The sequence below is a fragment of the Ovis aries genome, chromosome 3, assembly GCF_016772045.2.
Source record: "Ovis aries strain OAR_USU_Benz2616 breed Rambouillet chromosome 3, ARS-UI_Ramb_v3.0, whole genome shotgun sequence".
Classification (NCBI taxonomy): Eukaryota; Metazoa; Chordata; class Mammalia; order Artiodactyla; family Bovidae; genus Ovis; species Ovis aries.
In genome coordinates, this window is record NC_056056.1 from 34,840,855 (window position 1) to 34,862,881 (window position 22,027).

General features: G+C 40.9%; 1 protein-coding gene across 8 annotated transcripts in view; it reads right to left on the reverse strand.

Annotated features, from left to right (window-relative positions):
• The window catches only part of RBKS (ribokinase), a 109,105-nt gene that overhangs the window by 60,221 nt on the left and 26,857 nt on the right, over positions 1-22,027 (reverse strand). For 7 of the 8 annotated variants that reach the window (XR_009599786.1, XR_006059140.2, XM_027966632.3 and 4 more), the window contains exons 2-3: positions 15,645-15,777; positions 335-398 (exon numbers count right to left, since the gene is read on the reverse strand). Coding sequence is in view for 6 of the 8 variants with exons in the window: in XM_027966632.3 (XP_027822433.1) it covers positions 335-398; positions 15,645-15,777 (197 nt within the window). In the remaining 2 variants the exon portion in view is untranslated. Of the gene's footprint in view, positions 1-334; positions 399-13,698; positions 13,795-15,644; positions 15,778-22,027 lie in introns of those variants that run through there. The other variant, XM_060411989.1, reaches the window with a different exon arrangement.

The following is a 22,027-nucleotide window of genomic DNA, read 5'->3' on the forward strand; positions in this document are numbered from 1 at the left end:
AGTGGTTTCTCAGATCATTTCCAGCTATGACATTCAATGACTTTTCTTAAAATATCTTCTGTGAATGCAGCACCTGTTTTCTCTTGTCACCTACTTTTGAAACATTTCTACGAGATGAAGGTTTGTAACCTCCTACCATTTTATTCCCATCTGGAGAAATGTATATGAAAGAAGTAACCAAAGGGTAGTCAAGCAAGATTAGACAAAGCTGAGCATAAAAGTTCTCTGGCCACCAGGGGAGGATCTAATAACTCTATTCTATATTTGACTTTTCTTATAACCAGATTCCAGAAGAAAGTTATAAAAACTAACTTTAAGAAAGATGAAATTTTACCTGTAGAAATATCATTCTGTTTTAAGTTTTCTATATAATCATTGCCAAAGGAATCTTTGCCAACCTGTACCAAAGAAATGATGAACATTAGATGTTTTACACTTAGTAAAATGCTATAATGTAGTTTTTAGAATACTTAGCATTTTAAAAGGGCATATCTGCACGGTACTTTATAAACATTAACTAATTAATCTTCTTAATGTAAGATGCTAGACTTGATTTCAACCCAAAGAATTGTTATATATTAGTGTTCCATTTATATCCTGCCTAAAATGTGAAGCATTTAATGACTGTCACAAGTTCCATACCTTCATTCTCATTTTGATCTGTTCATACGAAAATTCCCATTGAGACAGAGCTGTCCACCATCAACAATCCTCAATATTTATGAAGAATCTCAGTTATTCACACTATATATCTATACTATCTGTAGTATACACTGATATACTATAAATCACTATACATGAAGACAACTTTGGAATGACCTGCCTGGTGTTTGGGAATCTTCTTTATCTTCTCCTTTGACCCTGACATAGGGGGCAAAGAGGAGGGAATTTAAAAAGCCCTAGCTAGTTTGGGTAAGTTGGTACAGTTGAATTCTGTTGTTTAGCATCCTAGCATGCGTTCTGGTAATGATACTTCGGTTTTTCCTTTGGACTCTTCCAGTCATAGACAACATGAGTAGGGTGGCCTATTTGTTACAATTAGTGAATGTGTATTGACACATCATTATCACTTAAACCCCACAGCTTACGTTTGGGTCCACTTGGGTATTGTACAATCTTTGTGTTTTGACAAGTGTATAGACATGTATCCACCATTATAGTCTCATACAGAATTTGTTGTTGTTCAGTCACTAAACTGAGTCCAGCTCTGTGTAACCCCATGGATTGTATCACACCAGGCTGCTCCGTCCTCCACTATTTCCCAGAATTTGTTCAAATTCATGTTCACTGAGTCGGTGATGCTATCTAATCATCTCATCTTCTACCACCCTCTTCTTTTGCCTTTAGTCTTTCCCAGCATCAGGGTCTTTTCCAATGAGTACACTCTTGCTCTTTGCATCAGAATACATGTATATATAAAGCTACGTATCTTATTCCTTTCATAAGAACAATATAGTCAACTGGGAGCATATCTCTGCCTAGGTTCCAATGTTTATTGTATTGAAATGTGGACAAAAAGCAATGGAGGTCTGAGTCCTATTTAAAAGGACTTTAAAAAGTCCTTTTATTTGTACATTACAGAGTTGCACAGATGACTTGTGCAATTTTTGTTCTTGTCGTTCAGTTGCTAAGTCATGTCTGACTCTTTGTGACCCCATGGATTGCAGATGCCACACGCCTTTGGCCTCCACCATCTCCTAGAGTTTGCCCAAATTCATGTCTGTTGAGTCGGTGATGCTATCTAACCATCTTATCCTCTGCTGCCCCCTTCTCCTTTTGCCTTCAGTCTTTCCCAGCATGAAGGTTTTCCCAAAGAGTCAGCTCTTTGCATCAGGTGGCCATAAAAGAATGCCATCTTCCCTATTTCCTCTCCCACAAAATCTCTTACACATTCATTTATTCTTCTGGATTTACTTTAAAAAAGGATGAGAGAAGTGAACATCTTCCAATCTCCTTTGTTTACTTCTGACTCAAATGTAAGCCTCCTCCCCAGCACTTGGAAGTTGATAACCAGAAGACCACTGACAAAATGCGGGCCACTGGAGAAGGAAATGGCAAACCACTTCAATATTCTTGCCTTGAGAACCCCATGAACAAGCAAAAAGACAGGACACCGAAAGAGGAACTCCCCAGGCTGGTAGGTGCCCAATGCACTGCTGGAGAAGAGTGGAGAAATGACTCCAGAAAGAATGAAGAGATGGAGCCAGGGCAGAAACAACACCCAGCTGTGGATGGGACTGGTGATGGAAGTAAAGTCGGATGCTGTAAAGAACAATATTGCATAGGAACCTGAAATGTTAGGTCCATGAATCAAGGCAAATTGGAAGTGGTCAAACAGGAAATGGCAAGAGTGAACATCGACATTTTAGGAATCAGCGAACTAAAATGGACTGGAATGGGTGAATTTAACTCAGATGACCATTATATCTACTACTGTGGGCAAGAATCCCTTAGAAGAAATGGAGTAGCCATCATAGTCAACAGAAGAGTCTGAAATGCAGTACTTGGATGCAATCTCAAAAACGACAGAATGATCTCAGCTCGTTTCCAAGGCAAACCATTCAATATCACAGTAATCCAAGTCTATGCCCTGACCAGTAATGCTGAAGAAGCTGAAGTTGAATGGTTCTGTGAAGACCTACAAGACCTTCTAGAACTTAACACCTCAAAAAGATGTCCTTTTCATTATAGGGGACTGGAATGCAAAAGTAGGAAGTCAAGAAATACTTGGAGTAACAGGCAAATTTGGCCTTGGAGTACAGAATGAAGCAGGGCAAAGGCTAATAGAGTTTTGTCAAGAGAACACATTGGTCCTAGCAAACACCCTCTTCCAACAACACGAGAGAACTTTACACATGGACATAACCAGATGGTCAATACTGAATTAGACTGATTATATTCTTTGCAGCTGAAGATGGAGAAGCTCTATACAGTCAGGAGAAACAAGAGCAGGAGCTGACTGTGGCTCAGATCATGAACTCCTTACTGCCAAATTCAGACTTAAATTGAAGAAAGTGGGGAAAACCACTAGACCATTCAGGTATGACCTTAATCAAATCCCTTACGATTATACAGTAGAAGTGACAAATAGATTCAAGGGATTAGATCTGATAGAGTGCCTGAAGAACTATGGATGGAGGTTCATGACATTGTACAGGAGACAGTGATCAAGACCATCCCCAAGGAAAAGAAATGCAAAAAGGCAAAATGGTTGTCTGAGGAGGCCTTACAAATAGCTGAGAAAAGAAGAGAAGCTAAAAGCAAAGGAGAAAAGGAAAGATATACCCATTTGAATGCAGAGTTCCAAAGAAGAGCATGGAGATATAACAAAGCCTTCCTCAGTGATCAGTGCAAACAAATAGAGGAAAACAACAGACTAGGAAAGACTAGAGATCTCTTCAAGAAAATTAGAGATACCAAGGAAGAGTTCATGCAAAGATGAGCACAATAAAGGATAGAAATGGTATGGACCTAACAGAAGCAGAAGATATTAAGAAGCGGTGGCAAGAATACACAAAGAACTATACAAAAAAGATCTTCATGACCCAGATAACCATGATGGTGTGATCACTCACCTAGAGCCAGACATCCTGGAATGAGAAGTCAAGTGGGCCTTAGGAAGCATCACTACAAACAAAGCTAGTAGAGGTGATGGAATTCCAGGTGAGCTATTTCAAATCCTAAAAGGTGATGGTGTTAAAATGCTGCACTCAATATGCCAGTAAATTTGGAAAACTCAGCAGTGGCCACAGGACTGGAAAAGGTCAGCTTTCATTCCATTCCCAAAGAAAGGCAATGCCAAAGAATGTTCAAACTACTGCATAATTGCACTCATCTCACACGCTAGTAAAGTAATGCTCAAAATTCTCCAAGCCAGGCTTCAACAGTATGTGAACCGTGAACTTTCAGATGTTCAAGCTGGATTTAGAAAAGTCAGAGGAACCAGAGATCAAATTGCCAACATCTGTTGGATCACTGAAAAAGCAAAAGAGTTCCAGAAGAACATCTATTTCTGCTTTATTGACTATGCCAAAGCCTTTGATTGTGTGGATTGCAACAAACTGTGAAAATTCTTCAAGAGATGGGAATACCAGACCACCTTACATGCCTCCTGAGAAATCTGTATGCAGGTCAAGAAGCAACAGTTAGAACCAGACACGGAACAACAGACTGGTTCCAAATTGGGAAAAGAATGCATCAAGGCTGTATATTGTCACCCTGCTTATTTAACTTATACGCACAGTACATCATGTGAAATGTTGGGCTGGATGAAGTACAAGCTGGAATCAAGATTGCTGGGAGAAATATGAATAACCTCAGATATGCAGATGACACCACCTTAATGGCAGAAAGTGAAGAACTGAATAAGCTCTTGATGAAAGTGAAAGAGGAGAGTGAAAGAGTTGGCTTCAAGCTCAACATTCAGAAAACGAAGATCATGGCATCTGGTCCCATCACTTCATGGCAAATAGATGGGGAAACAATGGAAACAATGACAGACTTTATTTTTGGGGGCTCCAAAATCACTGCAGATGATGACTGCAGCCATGAAGTTAAAAGACTCTTGCTACTTGGAAAAAAAGCTATGACCAACCTAGACAGCATATTAAAAAGCAGAGACATTACTTTGCCAACAAAGTTCTGTCTAGTCAAAGCTATGGTTTTTCCAGTAGTCATGTATGGATGTGAGAGTTGGACTATAAAGAAGGCTGAGTGCCGAAGAATTGAATCTTTTGAACTGTGGTGTTGGAGAAGACTCGTGAGAGTCCCTTGGACTGCAAAGAGATCAAACCAGTCAATCCTAAAGGAAATGAACCCTGAACATTCATTGGAAGGACTGATGTTGAAGCTGAAACTCCAATACTTCGGCCACCTGATGTGAAGAACTGACTCGTTGGAAAAGACCCTGATGCTGGGAAAGATTAAAGGCAGGAGGAGAAGGGGACAACTGCCGGGGTCCAGCCCCGGTGGATCCAGGGAATTCGAAGGTGGGGACGGAGTCGGCGTCCTTGGAAATAACTTATTTGATTAAAGATAGAGAGGGATTAGAAAATTAGAGTTAAAGAGGCTGAATAACTTGGTTCACATGGATTACCAATCACCACCTATGTAGGCCACAGGCATCTTCCCGTTCTCCCGAAGGAGAGGAGGCACTGAGGCCCCCCCGGTCCGATCTTAGAAGCCCAGGCAAAATTAATAGGCTTGGTGGGTACCCATGCACCAGATGGGAATTTGGCCAGAAAATAGTAGGAGAGAAAAAGAGGCTGAATAACTTGGTTTACGTGGGATACCAATAAAATTCCAAGACAAGGAATTTGCACCATCTATGTTGGGCCACCGGTGCCACTTGAATATCGGAAGGTGCCCCTCCTTGGGCTCCTTCTTGCGTGGGCTTGAAAACCAGGGCAAGTAAATAGACATGGTGAGCACCCACGCTCCAGATGGGAATTCAGCCAGAAAAACGGGGAGCAGAAAAGAATGACATGAGGGAGTCTTTCCGGAAACTGATCCAATGTCTTTATTTTGGGGTTTGCTTATATACCTTTTGTTACACATAGGGATGAATACAGAGTCACACAGGGGTCAGCAGTCCTGACCTTTATCAAAATCAGGTGCTTCACATAAAAAGGTCTTAGGGATTTTACATCATCTTCTGGCCATGAGACCTGCTGACATTTTATGATCCTTTCTCTCTGATAACCAAAAAATGTATTTTTTCCAAGGGTGTTTTTTCTTAAAACAGGCACCACCCTCCAGATAAAGTTGCATTCCTATAGGATGAGGGTGTAGTGAGTTACAATCAAGAAAGGAATTTATTTAACCCAAGGTTAACATGATTAATCTTAAAGGTTAATACTTATTTCTCCTATATGGTTAAAGGTTAATAGTTACTTCTGCTATATGCTAGTTATATTCATTACAAGGGCAGGGAACGTGGAGATTTAGCAGCAAACATCAGCTCAACAAATGAAAATCCTTTCACCAATGTTCCCCTTAAGATCTATTTAGTCTTAAGATAGTGATAAAGTTATATTTTTACATAGCAAGGACACAGTGATTTATAACAAAGTACAGTGATCTATTACAAAAGAGAAAATTCATTAACTCAAAAAGTCTAGTATTGATAATCTTAAAACTACTATATTTCCTTTTCTATATTCCAAATACATTGATTAATATATTCCCAGGTGCCTAAGGATATGGAGGCCTGGTGGCAATCATTGACTCAACAATGAGAAAAGCCCTATGTAAATTAAGACTTTAAAAATACTCCAAAACTCTCTGTGCTGTTTATGGTTAAGAAGTAGTAAACAATCATGTGGCAAGAGTATGGATAATCCTGTCAGACAAGCTAGTCTGTCAGCAGAGAGGTTTGACCTGAGACACCCTTGTCACACCCAGGGCAGGGAATTAGCAGCAATCATTGGCACAACAAATGAAAAACCCTTCACCAATATAATTCCTAACCAACCCACTATACTAATAATTTCCAACTCCCCAAAAGAATTTGCCTTTAGTAAGTCTAAAACATCTTGTGCCTGTCAGGTTGGGAGGCTGTAAACAATCACATGTGGCCGGACGGACCTATACAAGTGGGCTAGATAACCTTCAGAGGAGTCCGTAAGCCGAAACACTCTTGTCACGCCCAGGAATTTTTATTGCCTTGGAGCTGCACGTTTACTCCTTCTCCGAGAAAAACGGTTATGGGGGAGAGCCCCCGTAAAGTCAGAGGTGTAGGTGAGAGCATAAAACAGACTCTGGTTTTGGGGTAGATGCTCGGGAACAGGGGGTTTCCTGAGGCTTGATCACGCCTTTGCGTTTGCCAAGCCTCCTTCCTCATGACCTTTGCCATGGGCAGAGTTCCTCACGCTGGCCCCTGGCAGACAACAGAGGATGAGGTGGTTGGATGGCATCACTGACTGGATGGACATGAGTTTGAGTAAAGTCTGGGAGTTGGTGATGAACAGGGCAGCCGGGCATGCTGCAGTCCACGGGGTCACAAAGAGTCAGACATGACTGAGTGACTGAACTGAACTGAATCAGAAGTCAGAGGAATAGAAGCCAAGTAAAGGAGTCATTCATTGCCCACCACTGAGAGCTAAGTGAAAGTACCTTGAAAACCACCGTGAATGCTACAAGGGCAAGGCTCCTGGAATAACGACAGTTACAAAGGAATCCTCATGGGTATTGTTGGAGGTTTTCCCATTTTCCCTTCACACTTTGGCTGTCAAATGTGTGAAAACTTTAAATGTGGCCATGAGGCAAAACGGCACTTGTGAGAATCAGGGCATCTGGAACTGAATTTCAGTTCTGCTATTATCCTAATTAAAATGCTTTACAGTTTACTGTAAACTGTTCCACCTGAGCCAGGCTGTAAGGTGGGACTTGTATGAGTTATCTCAGGCAGGTAGGAAACCAAGATTTCTCAGCCTGAGGATGCCTAGGTTACACCCCAGACCAATTAAATCAGCCCCTGTGGCAGGTGGGCCAGTGGCAAGGTCCCCAGGTGATTACAATGTGTGGCCTCCAGGCAAGGCTGCTGGTTACATGGTTAGAGCTGGGAGAGTGTCCAGAAAGCTGTGTCTGAGTGGAAGTGAAGAGGGGGAGCATGGTCTTGCTTGGTTTCCAGTGGGAAGTCAGCTCAGTGGGAGCCTGAAGGGACCTGCAGAATCTGCTGGGGGCAAGTGGCCCATTAGGGTCCAACACTGGCATCAAGGTACTGTAAAATCTGAAAGCTTTCTTTGGCTTGTGTTTGCTGACTCCAGACTGATTTTTGACGTGGCCCAGGCTTGCTCCCCCTTGCTTCTATTTCTCTGAAACTCATAGTTGGCAAAATAGTAGGATTTCTGTTTTTCAGAGTGGTCAGTAGAGGCACTCCTAACTTGAATGGTCAGTGTTTGTATTAAAAACATGCTGTGAGTACAATATATTTATGCCTATTTCCTTGCCTTCTACTTACAAGAACTAAGAAGTCCTTTCATCTCTCCTCTACCTAATCAAACCTCACCTGTTTTTCAAGCATCAACTTAAGGCTTACCTTCTCGATTCTAGCCCTTTTTAGTTCTTTCATTTCCAGAACTCCTACAGCATTCTTCATGGATACTGTATAATTAAACACTTAATTGAATACCATCTTATCATGTTCGCCCAAACAGTCTTAAAGTGTAGTCTTCCTAAAAGCTTACTGGAGACTCTAGCTTAGCATATATTTATCCCTCCCCCAGTCCTGTCCACTAAAGGTGTTCTGTAAGTATTTGATCGCCTTAATTGCTTGTCTGTTCATTTTCCTTGAATCTAGCTTATCATCCTTAAAGGGACGTGACTTATAGGCATCCAGACTATGCTGGTTATGGCTACAGAAAGCTTCTAGCCAAGGTTTTGCTTAGAACAGCCTTCTTGAAGGTCCCCTCACATTCTTCTGATTGCAGCAGTGAATACTTTTGGGAAGAAAGACTCTGGGAAAACCACATAGTCTGAGGTAGCCTGTGTGAGGTGAAAGGTAGCTATTGCAGGTGAAAGAAGCCAAGTCAGCAGCAACTAGGGACAATCACTCATACATAAGCCAAGGCAACTTATGGAACCCCAGATGCTCTTCAGGAAATCCCAGGTTTCAGCCCTACCTGAACATTGTAGAATGGAACTCTGTGCAATCATGAAATGTTCTGTATCTGTGCTGCCCAATATAGACACTTGAAAATGTAGCCAGCATGACTGAGGAACTCAATTTTTTTAAAATTTTTAATTGTGTTGGTTTCTGCCATACCTCAAAATGGATCAGCTATAGGTATATAGACGTCCAATCCCTCTCGAGCCTCCCTCCCCATCCTACCCCACTAGGTTGTCACAGGTCATACAGCAAATTCCCACTGGCTATCTACTTTACAAATGTTAGTGTTTATGTTTCCATGCTACGCTCTCCATTTGTCCCAGCCCTTCCTTCCTACCTTCTGTCCCCCTGTGTCCAGAAGTCTGTTCTCTTAAGTCTGCCTCTCCATTGCTGCCCTGCAAATAGGTTCATCAGTGCCATCTTTCTAGATTCCATATATAAGTGTTAATATACGATATTTGCTTTTCTCTTTCTGATGAAGAACTCAATTTTTAATTTCATTTGAATTACGTTGAAATATAAATAGCCACATGTGGCCAGTGGCTAGTATAGTGGACAGTGTGGCCATAGAGAGATGTGAATTAGGATCATGGAAAAATAAAGGGCTGGATTGTGTTGGGAACAAGAGCAGTTCCTCATGCTGAGGGCACCGAGGTGCTTCCTTCACTCCAAAGACTGGAAAGATCTGTCTGCATCGAGGGAGAGCCACTCAGCGGCTTCCACAGTCCAGAACTATGCCCAGTGCTGAGGAGAGTAACTGCAGTTAGTGAGGTCATGATAACCAACATTGTCAAATGCGTGAGGAATGATGCGCTGCTTGGAATCCTTGAGTGGCAGAAAATATCTAGTAATTCCACCCATCAACATATACTTGAGGTAAATGAAACAGGGGACCAAGATAGCATACCCAGGGACACATGAAATGATACATACTGCTAAAAAAATGATCACATGCATTAAAACAGGTTCCTGGGTTTCAAAGTTAGAAGACATGAAGATAAATTAACAGTAAATCTAAGTTGAACATAATTTAATCTTTGTGATTCAAAGAGATTTTGTGGCTTTTCAGTGCCTGAGGGTCACAATGAACAAACAGCACATTGAAGAGACTATAAGCTACATTTGTTGTCACATAACAAAACTCAGCAGTTGCTTTTTTTGGAGGAATTTTATGGTAATTTCATGGTAATTTTATAACTTGTCATTTGTGGCTTTATCATAAAAGATGAAAGAAGAATACATAAAATTCCAGTTTATGCTGTCTGCTTGTTTAAATCCTAGATAAATGGGTGTTTACCTTACTGAATGATGGCTTTTAACATGCAAAGTTAATGTTTCAGTCTCCATTATCAGGCCTGCTTATCTGAGAATGGTGGTTCAGTTCAGTTCAGTCACTCAGTTGTGCCCGACTCTTTGCGACCCCATGAATCACCCCAGCATGCCAGGCCTCCCTGTCCATCATCATCTCTTGGAGTTCACTCAGACTCATGTCCATCGAGTCCGTGATGCCATCCAGCCATCTCATTCTCTGTCGTCCCCTTCTCCTCCTGCCCCCAATCCCTCCCAGCATCAGAGTCTTTTCCAACGAGTCAACTCTTCGCATGAGGTGGCCAAAGTACTGGAGCTTCAGCTTTAGCATCATCCCTTCCAAAGAAATCCCAGGGTTGATCTCCTTCAGAATGGACTGGTTGGATGTCCTTGCAGTCCAAGGGACTCTCAAGAGTCTTCTCCAACATCACAGTTCTAAAGCATCAATTCTTCGGTGCTCAGCCTTCTTCACAGTCCAACTCTCACATCCATACATGACCACAGGAAAAACCATAGCCTTGACTAGGCGGACCTTATTTGGCAAAGTAATGTCTCTGCTTTTGAATATACTATCTAGGTTGCTCATAACTTTTCTTCCAAGGAGTAAGCGTCTTTTAATTTCATGGCTGCAATCACCATCTGCAGTGATTTTGGAGCCCAAAAAATTAAAGTCTGACACTGTTTCTACTGTTTCCCCATCTATTTCCCATGAAGTGATGGGACCGGATGCCATGATCTTCATTTTCTGAATGTTGTGCTTTAAGCCAACTTTTTCACTCTCCTCTTTCACTTTCATCAAGAGGCTTTTAGCTCCTCTTCACTTTCTGCCATAAGGGTGGTGTCATCTGCATATCTGAGGTTATTGATATTTCTCCCAGCAATCTTGATTCCAGCTTGTGTTTCTTCCAGTCCAGCGTTTCTCATGATGTACTCTGCATAGAAGTTAAATAAGCAGGGTGACAATATACAGCCTTGACGTACTCCTCTTCCTATTTGGAACCAGGCTGTTGTTCCATGTCCAGTTCTAACTGTTGCTTCCTGACCTGCATACAGATTTCTCAAGAGGCAGGTTAGGTGGTCTGGTATTCCCATCTCTTTCAGAATTTTCTACAGTTTATTGTGATCCACACAGTCAAAGACTTTGGCATAGTCAATAAAGCAGAAATAGGTTTTAATTTAATTTTTTGGCCACACCGAGTAGCATGTGAGAACTTAGTTCCCCAACCAGGGATTGAACTCAAGCCGCTACAGTGGAAGTGCAGGATCTTAACCACTGGACCACCAGCTGCTGCTGAGAGTGGTGGTGGGTTTGTGATAATCCAACTGTTTCTTCCATTCTTCCTGTACAAGGCATATTGGTTGGGATCATAGGATCCTAGTGTTTGAACATGCATTTCTATCAATACAGCCAACTAGTTTTAGCCAGTCATCTTTCAACAGAGTTCAGAAAAGAGATTTCACTTCATTATGTATATTATCTATAAAGGCCTGTGATCTTTGAAGATTAAAATCTCAGTGCACAATCAGTGGATTGTCCCATAGTAATCTAACATAGAGGGCTTCCCAGGTGGCATTAGTGGGAAAGAACCCGCCTGCCAATGCCAAAGACTTATGTAAGAGACTCAGGTTTGATCCCTGGGTCAGAAGACCCCCTGGAGGAGGGCATGGCTAGCCACTCCAGTATTCTTGCCCTGAGAATCCCATGGACAGAGGAGCCTGGTGGGCTACAATCCATAGGGTCGCAAAGAGGTGGACATGACTGAAGCAACTTAGCACACGACCTAACAGTTAGAAGGGTACTTTTATGGCTAATGTGATGGATACATTGCTTTTCAAGTTTTTTGTGGTGAAGGATCAGGTTTCTGGTTTTTTTTTTCCCCTTTTTTTCATTTACTATACATTATAGACTAATAATTTTAAAAATATAACAGTAAAAAATACGAGTCATACAAAATACAAGGCCTAATTTATTATTGTTATATTCAGCAGCTATAAAGTTACCTTCAGATTGCTGAAAATGCTCCTAAACACTTACTCTCAAGTTTCTGTACTGTCCTGATCAGTGACAGTTTGCCCTGAGGACCAGATTTTGAGTAGAACTGCTCTAACATACTGCCTTTGTCACAGACTTTTATGCCTTTTAAAAAATTAAAAAAAAATTATATTGGAGCACAGTTGATGTTCTGTGGGAGAGGGCGAGGGTGGGATGATTTGGGAGAATGGCATTGAAACATGTATATATCATATGTGAAATGAATCGCCAAACCAGGCTCAATGCATGATACAGGATGCTCGGGGCTGGTGCACTGGAATGACCCAGAGGGATGGTATGGGGAGGGAGGTGGGAGGGGGGTTCAGGATTGGGAACACGTGTACACCTGTGGCAAATATATGGCAAAACCAATACAATATTGTAAAGTAATTAGCCTCCAATTAAAATAAATAAATTTATATTAAAAATGTGTTAGTTTCAGGTGTACAGCAAAGTGGTTCAGTGTATACACATACATGTATCTATTCTTCAAATTCTTTTCCCATTTAGGTTATTACAGAATATTAAGCAGAGTTCCCTATGCTGCACAGTAGGTCCTTGTTGGTTATCTATTTTAAATATAGTAGTGTGCATATGAATCTGACTATTCTTAAAAGAAAATAGATGACTGTTTATCCCATTGTGTGAAGGAGGCAAGACCAGGTAATTCTGTGAAGGTCCTCCCAGTTTGCTGATTTGCTGTGTGGGCTGTCCTGCTCATGGCTTCTTACCCTGGGCTCATGCTGGGTGACTGAACCTTGAGCTGTTTATGCTAACATGGTCCTCCTAAGCTGCCGGTTTTTGATATTTAGAAATAACTTCCTTCTAACATTTGGCTTCAGTGGAATGGAGGAGGAGGAAATACTTAATTCGGGTGAGGTCCGATGCAATGTGTCCTAACAGGCTCTTTGCCCTGCCAAGTAGACCTTCATTGTCTGTATCTGCCTGAATTTTTAATGTCAAAACATCACCTCCAATTATCCTTGGACCATGACCTTGGCCCATGACTCAGCTGAGTACTGACTGCACAGCTCTTAACTTCTTTACACACGTATCACTGTACACATGTGGATGGAACCTTGTTTAGCAGCCCTCATCACAGCTGACAGACATTTCTCCCGAGTGCAGTGTAAGATGTTGTACCTGTGTCATCAAACAGTGCTCCTTCATCAGAGCTCGAATCTGCGCTTGTTGCAAGGCAGTAGTAGATAGGTTAATGTTGCTAAGAAAGCCATAAAACATCTTCTACCTGTTTTTCTTTTGCTTAATCTGTTCATTTTTATCTTGAGTAATTTAATGATTTTTGTTTTCTACTTGGAATTTAATTTGCTCAATAAAAATATACCTCACAATTGAATGAAATATTACGATTAATGGTTAACAATAACTCTTATTACAAAATATTTTATTTTTAAGAAGCCTAAGAATAGGATGCAATTTGTTTAAGCTTAAATAAATCTATATCTAAAGGTCCCTCAGGGTATCTAAGCAAAGTAAACTTGTACAGGTTTTAGATGAGGCCATGTTTCCATGTCCTTTCAGTACAGATAATCAGGGTAAATTTCACCGTGGGGCTAAACCACAGACGACTAGATCAGGCACTGTAGACATAAAGCACTTTCAGAATTGTACAGGTGCTCACATAACCATCACACACGGACCAGAATAAAACAAACAGCACAGCTGTTTAATCAACCTCCTTACTGGAGCATTTCCCAAAATACAGCCCTCTGTCTTCTATTCTGCTCACCTCCACTCCTGTGGTTTCATGATTCATTTCCCAAGTTCAATTCCATAATTCAAATATTTCTATTTTGCATTTCTCTTTGCCTCATGTCCAATAGACCTAAAATAAAACCAACTTCAAAATTGTTGAGTTGGATGAGATTGCGGGGGACGTCCATTTTTCACTTTAACGGGCTATAGTAATAGCTTTTATAAAGCTCCCAACAGGGGGTTCTCTAAACTCTCCTTTCACATCTCCAACTCTAGGGGACTCCCCTCTGCCCAGGGCACCCATTTTTGGTGCCTTGCTTCCAATACCAGTACTAATTCTCTGTCCAGGTTTCCCAGCCAGGAAATGATACCATCCTCTTTTCATTTCCCAAGCCCCACTTAAAGTCTGCACCATCTGATTGTTCCCCAAATCCCCATTTCTAATCAGGTATAGGATGGGTCAGGCCTAATACTTTTAATCAGCTCCTTCTCCCAGTCCCATAATTCTTAGCACATAATAGGTCATCAATAATTCATTGCTAATTGATATTTTAAAAATATTAAGAGTTCAACCTTAGCAAGTGAAGGTTTCTTAATTTGAATTTTGTGCTTCATGTGATGTTTTTGACCAAATAGCCAGGTGAGAATTATATCATCAATTAGAATAAGGATACAGTTCCTTAGCAGATGAAGTGATAACTGTATAGTTTATACATCATTTAAAGACTCCTGTGGAGAGAAAAGTGCTGTATACAATGGGAAATGACATTTCAGAGAAATTTTGGTAAAATCTACCCAGCTCACAGGAGAGAAATTATTCTTTTAAATTTCTCATGTTTTTCTTATCCTCTACTGTGCAGACCCTAGCTAGTTTTCCTAAAGCAAATAAATGATTTTTCCCATTATACTAATAATGCTAGCATCTTAAAATTTCATTAAAGATGCAAAAATTCAAACTTTGGCAGCCAATTTTGTTTTATTTTCAAATAATTTCAGTAGAATGGATAGAAACAGGATTTTCCTATTTTACATGTCTTTTCTTAACATACCTGAAAACAGAACTAAAGATCAGTTATGTGCAGTTCATTAAGGCCCAGATTCCTTTCTGATCTGAGACACAGCATTAGAAGGAAACAGTTTAGAGGTGAGGAAACCACCAGTTATTAGACCAAGTTTCCAAAAGCCATGCTGCTGGAGTGAAACTTGCTAAAAACAAGATGATTCATGCTGTTGTTTAGAAGCTGGACCACAGGAACCCATCAGAGTAGACTAATTGCCCTCACTTCTCACACTCCAGTTATAAACCTGTTAAATTCAGGGAATGCAGCATTAAGTTATTTGAGGACTTCTACTTCCCCGAGGATTCAGTGAGGTAGAAGCTAATACAAAGGACAAGGAAGATTACTCTCTCCTATTTAAATCTTTAAAAACAATGAGCCTCTCAAAGGCTCATACAGATACTTAAACATGCAGGTACATGTACTTGTTTATAGCAGCAATGTTCACAATAGCCAAAAGGTGGGACCAGCCCATCAACAGACATGGATAAACAAACTGGTATACACAATGGAATATTATTCAGCCACAAAAGGAATAAAAGTACTGATACATGCTATAAGGTAGATGAACCTTGAAAACATTATGCTCAGTAAAAGAAGCCAGACACAAAATGTCACATATCATATGATTCCATTTATAGGAAATATCCAGAATAGATAAATCCATAGAGACAGAAGGCAGATTGGTGGTTGCCAGGGGCTGAGAGGAGGGGGAATGGGGAGAAACTGCTTAATGGGTAAGGAGTTTTACTTTGAAATGATGGAAATGTTCTGGAACTAGATAGATATGGTAGTTATATAACACTGTGACTACACTAAATGCCACTGAATTGCTCACTTTAAATAGTTTATTAAAAACACGAGCTCATGTCTTAACCAGGTTCTTGCCTCTAGAACCCTCTTCACTCTACTTTATGCTTACCTTGCACACCATGGATGTCTTTGCTCCAAGCCTAGCAGCTTGGACACACTGGTTGGCACCTTTCCCTCCAAAGCCAATAAAAAACTTATGTCCATGGATGGTTTCTCCAGTTTTTGGCAGACGAGAAGTAAGGCTATAATTTAAAAGAAAAAGAGGGGGGAAAAGCACATTGGAAACTGTAGTCAATTTGAGTTTTTCAGAAGACAGAGGGAAGTTTATCTGATGGAGCCCTGGTCTTAGCAGCCAGAACTGCAAGGAGGAGCAAGAAAGATTCTCTTTTCCTTGAAGATAATATTCAGTAGTTTGTATCACTATCAAGAAGTCATCTGTTTGACAAAATTCCTCGCTCTCATACTGCTATAGCTCTACTTCAGAGCACAACTCTTAGAGTCTGTACTGCATCAGGGTCGTTCATGGGTGCCTCTGTTTTCCTTCTCGTGGAACTCTAAGAGGGAAGTAACTTCATATTCTCCCTTCCCAATGCCCAGCACAGAACTTTATTCACAGTGGGACTTAATAAATGGGACCAAGTTAATGTGTTCTGTACAGGTTTATCTAGTCACTTACAAGAAGGAGGAAGTGTGCTATAATTCTGGTAACCATGTGCAGGACCTAAAGGGAAGAGGGAAGTTGCAAATCTTATTTGTTTCCTTGGGGGTGGGGTGGAAGTAGGGTATTTAGATGGCAGGATTAGGTTTTAGTCCTAGTCCATCTTGTATACCATCCATTTCATGCACTGACTAAAAAGAGCATTAATCAAAAAAAAAAAAAAAGGATTCTAAAGATCTTAGTTTACAATTTTTACTATAGAAAATTCCAAACATAAAACTATAGAAAATGTTATAGTGACTTCCCCTAGCCCCATGTACCTATCACCCAGATTCAATTATTGTCAACTCAAAGCCAATCTTTTCTCAGTTTGTACCTTCACTGACCTCTCCAAGTGCTAAGGATTTTTACTGACATGTTACTGCCTAGTGAGAATAGTATTAAGTGAGGCAGAAAGAGTAAAAGACTTTCTCTAGGATAACATTTGGAGAAGGAAATGGCAACCCACTCCAGTGTTCTTGCCTGGAGAATCCCAGGGACGGGGGAGCCTGGTGGGCTGCCATCTATGGGGTCACACAGAGTCGGACACGACTGAAGTGACTTAGCAGCAGCAGGATAACATTAAAGATGTAAGGTGTGAAGAAACAGTACCTTTGAAGAATAGACAACTTTAAAAGGAGAAAGAGTTCTGGGTATAGGGGCAAGTGGAGAAGATGGATCCAATGGCATAAGGACTGCTCAACTGGCCACAAAGAAGTGGGCCAAGGGCTGTGCGTGTGTGTGTGCTAGGTCGCTTTAGTCATGTCCAACTCTTTGCGACCCTATGGACCGTAGTCCAACAGGCTCCTTTGTCCATGGGGTTCTCCAGGCAAGAATATTGGAGTGGGTTGCCATGCTCTCTTCCAGGGGATCTTTCCAACCCAGGGATTGAACCTGAGTCTTCTACATTAGCAGGTGGATCCTTTACCACCAGGGCCTGGAGCCAGCAGAGAGATAGCAGGCATTAACTAGCTTTAGACAAGAAAGAAAGGCCAAGAGATAAGTCCACAATAAGTCAACTGAGAACCTACTCTGCTTTAGCAGGTTGGAAATTTATATTCATTTCCCACATAGGCTGCAATCTAACAGAAGACAGTATCTTACTGTATTAGAGTAACAGAACAGTGCCAGTTCTTACAGGTCCCTAACAGCCTATTTGCAATGGGATGACATATGACTGATGCCAGGAACACATGATCATGTCAATAAAAACCAAGTTTGACCTGTGAACCTCCCTTATGAAGTTATAAAAGTCTCAATAAATTGGGCTAAAACATTGCTCGGTTCCCTAGCAATGCCCTGTCAAATATGGTTATTTGAGGTTCAAAAGAGACTCATCAATAATTTGAAAACATCCCACTCTACTCCTCCCCTTTTCAATTCTATTTTTATCTTGGATTCTAAATGCATTTATAGTACCGATGGAAAAAATATACATCTACAAGGTTCACTTCTGAAAAAGGTACTCAATCAAGAGAAAAATGCTCTTAATGTAATGTTATTATCCTGTCATTTAATTTAGCAATGACAAGTGATGATGAGAGTTTGATTTGCATCAGAAATCTTAAGCACTTTAGGATTCTGTTATGAACAGGCAATGATGAGTAATCTGTGTGATTGAGTAACTGTGTGAATTCTTGGCTTATTGATGCTGCTACAAACAACATTCATAACAACCTTAAAAAGAAAAAAGTATCCAATGTGGCTAAAAACAGGCCGAAATAACTTAATTAGTAAGACTGTCACTAAAGAAACTTATGACTTCCACTATATTTATACTTAGATCTGGGTCACAATTCATTGGTTTGAATTAAGTGTATTTTTTATTATCAACTGTGGGAAATCATGAAAAACATATCACCAGATTATTATTGGGATGTACGTGTTTGTGGGGGAGGAGTGAAGTCAAGGGTACAGCGTGTATGTGTTTGACGTGGGAGCAGATGGCTGAGATTTAAACTCATTTCTAAACAACTTATATTAACACAAGCACTGTACTGATTTAGCCATCACTTAAATTTCTCACTCCTTTGGAATGCTACTATTTTCTTTCCTGTCTGCATCTCTGTTCTACTCTTATCTCTTCCTCCCCTCAGTTGTCGCCTTTTCCAGCACGAGAACAGGGAATAATGTCTGTACCATCTTATCCCCATTTGCTGACCGGATGAACCTTTGTAAGAGTCTCCTCTTGTCTCTGAAGGGCAGCAGAACATGCCACCCCAAAATATGACTGTAGGAGTTGAGGACATGCCACTGCAAAATGTGCTGCTTTGGCATATTATCTGGAGTTGTAGGCACTTGAAAACCAGCAGATGCAGGGAAAGGTTTGCTCTGAACTCCCTTATCTGCCTATAGGAACTCAGCTGCCATCAATTCCCTTCCTGGAGTTTGATCAACCAGACGGGATGGACTCTTGTCACAGGCAAGGAGAAGAGAAGTCAATACCATGCCTAGACAGCGTTTCTTGCAGACTATCACACCTCTCACCTATTTTTCTAAGAGCCATCAGTTCAGTTCAGTCATGTCCGACTCTTTGCGACCCCATGAAGCGCAGCACGCCAGGCTTCCCTGTCCATCACCAACTCCTGGAGTCCACCCAAACCCATGTCAATTGAGTCGGTGATGCCATCCAACCATCTTATCCTCTGTCGTCTCCTTCTCCTCCTGCCTCAATCTTTCCCAGCATCAGGGTCTTTTCAAATGAGTCAGCTCTTCACATCAGGTGGCCAAAGTATTGGAGTTTCAGCTTCAACATCAGTCCTTCCAATGAACACCCAGGACTGCCATAAGTCTGTCCTAAAAATCATTTACTCTCCCCTAAGGGTTCTACCAGGCTTCCCAGGTGGCTCAGTGGTAAAGAATACACCTGTCAATGCAGGAGATATGGGTTTGATCCCTGGTCCATGAAGATCCCCTGGAGGAGGAAATGGCAACCAACTCCAGTATTCTTGCCTGGAAAATTCCATGGACAGAGGAGCCTGGTGTCCTACAGTCCATGGGGTTGCAAAAGAGTCAGACATGATATAGACTAAAAACAATGAAGAGACTTAACACTCCCCTCTCCCTTCCCTACTAAGATGTTATTTAATCCCAAATTCTAAGTCACCTTGTGGATTAATTTCTTCCCCTGGATATCTCCCATGTATATCTGAGGGATACATGTTACTGAATTCTGTTTTCCTCTTGCTAATCTGTCTTTCATTACAGGGGTCTCAGTCAAGAACTGAGAAAGGTAGAGGGAAGGTGATTATTTCCTCTCCTACATCTCTTTTCCATGTCTCCCTTGTATGGCATCCTTTGTTTCTTCTTATTTGAAGATGTGGCGGTGTTGACAAATGGGGAAGAGGAGGCTGGAATGACTGTTCAATTGTCTGGCAATAACAATTCCATGTTTTACAAGACCTTGTCCACTGCATTCCCAATATCAGCAGCATTCCTTTTCTATTAATATAAGCAAGAACTGTAACTATCATTCTTACATTCAGACATTAACTCAACAAATGTTAAATCAGTGTTTTCCAATGAACTTCCTACAGGGTAAAATCAGCTTGCTGACAATAAGATAAAATCTAACCATGATGCAAATAACAGAGGAGTGAAAAAAACATGTTACAGCATAAGATTAGTATAACCTGCTTCATGTTTCTTAAAAGGAAAAAGATACTATGTATATATCCTCATATGATATGTAAGTGTATAGAAAATGAAATGTTAATGACAGATATCCATGAGGAAGATGGGAGTGGGGAGCAAAAGTACATGGAAATGTATGTACCAAGAATATCTTTGTGTTTTATAGGAAGCCACTTGTAACTATTTCAGGTTTATCTGGCCTCCCTGCATCTCAGCACCAGTTGGCTTCTTGCAGGTGCAACCTAACAGAACCTTGCCTTGGGCGACTCTCTCACCAATTCAGGGTTTCTGTTTCTGTTCTGGGCTGTCCTGCAGGACAGAGAAATCTGTTAAAATACATCAAGTATCTTGGTATAGACACTTATGCTTCTTGGCTTCACTTTCTCCGGCTCTTGCTTCCTGGATTATAGTCCAGCATAGCGGATGTGCACTCAAGCCTTTGTCTTATTGATCTGCTTTCGCTGAACCCAGATTAAGGCAGTTTATTGCTGATTTATTATTCTTTAAAAGTGAATGAGTTAAAGAGTAGAAAGTGGACTGGAGAGCAACTAGAAAATTAGTTACAAATGGGCAGAAGAATTTCTGAATTAAAAGATCCTAATTTACTTTGAATTACGTTTTTCTATCTTTTCTTTATTAAAGCCATGAAATTAAGGTCAGGTTCATGAAAGAACCTGCACAACGCACTGTCCTCTGTATGAAAGCATCACCATGATTCTTTCCAATTCAAACATGAGCTCTCAGTAGGGTGTCAAAGACTATACTCAAGTACTCAAAGGAAAAAAAAAAAAGGAAGTAGTATTGGTAGAAATATGGACATCCCAGGTTGCTCAGTGGTAAATAATCTGCCTGCCAATGTAGGAGACTGGGGTTCAATTCCTGGATGGGGAATATTCTCTGGAGGAGGAAATGGCAACCCACTCCAGTATTCTTGCCTAGAGAATTCCATGGGCAGAGCAGCCTGGCAGGCTACAGTCCACAGAGTCACAGAGTTGGACACGACTGAGCACACACTGGTAGAAATACACTGTTGCTACCACTGAAAATTTTAAATAGGACTTCCCTGGTGGCTCAGATGGTAAAGCGTCTGTCTACAGTGCGGGAGACCTGGGTTCGAGCCCTGGGTTGGGAAGATCCCCTGGAGAAGGAAATGGCAATCCACTCCAGTACTGTTGCCTGGAAAATCCCATGGACAGAGGAGTCTGGTACGCTACAGTCTATGGGGTCACAAAGAGTTGGACACGACTGAGCGACTTCACTTTTATAAACTTCTGAATGAAGGAGAAAACCAGTTATAAGAAATATATTTGAATTTAAAACAAATCTGTAGTTTTAAAATGTCATGATATTTCAAATTTGGACAGAAGGAAGAACCAATAAATGTTTAGAGGTGGCCCCCCCAGTCTCCTGGGCCATGAGAGGCCATGCGGTTAGAGCTTGGTTGTACAAGGCAGCAGGCCTAAGCCACTTACAGACTGCATTACCTTTGACAGCTTTTCCCTCTTTGAACCAGATTCTTCTCTTGCAAAACAGGTTTAATAATACTTGTCAACTCCTTAAATGCCTGGGTTTTGTACTCTGAGTTATTTCACTGACAGGTATTATCAGAACAACTTATCAATTGCTTTTAACTTCTTGACAATGACGTCCCTGTTAAAGATTCTCACAGATGATTCATACTGAAGGAAGGAATGACCTGGTGAAACAGGGATGAGAAGCGTTTTGACCAAAGAGGTCACACTGATACTGACTCCAGCCAAAAGTCAAAGGATGTGCTGCTTTTTGGCTTTTGAATTCCATCCTTTCTTCTTTCAGGCTGCAAGCTTCTGACACATGGTACACCCCTGTAACAGGGGGTTGTACCATTAGCTTTTACCCAGTTAACATTCATTATGCTCATCTATTATTCCTACAGCCTGTGTTTTTCACCCATATCTATTCTTCTCAGCATTTGTGTATGTCACATTTATAAGCATAAGAGTAATTCCCAAACCAAGCTGGTGACAGCTATTTCTACCCTTGTGAAAAGAACTTAGCCTTGAAACTAAAACTTCATTTTGTGGAGCCTAACCCTACATTTGCAGACATACACTTAAGATTTATTTAAGGAAATGAAACATGAATTAGGCTTTAAATGCGTCTTAACTGATTTCCATTTCTAA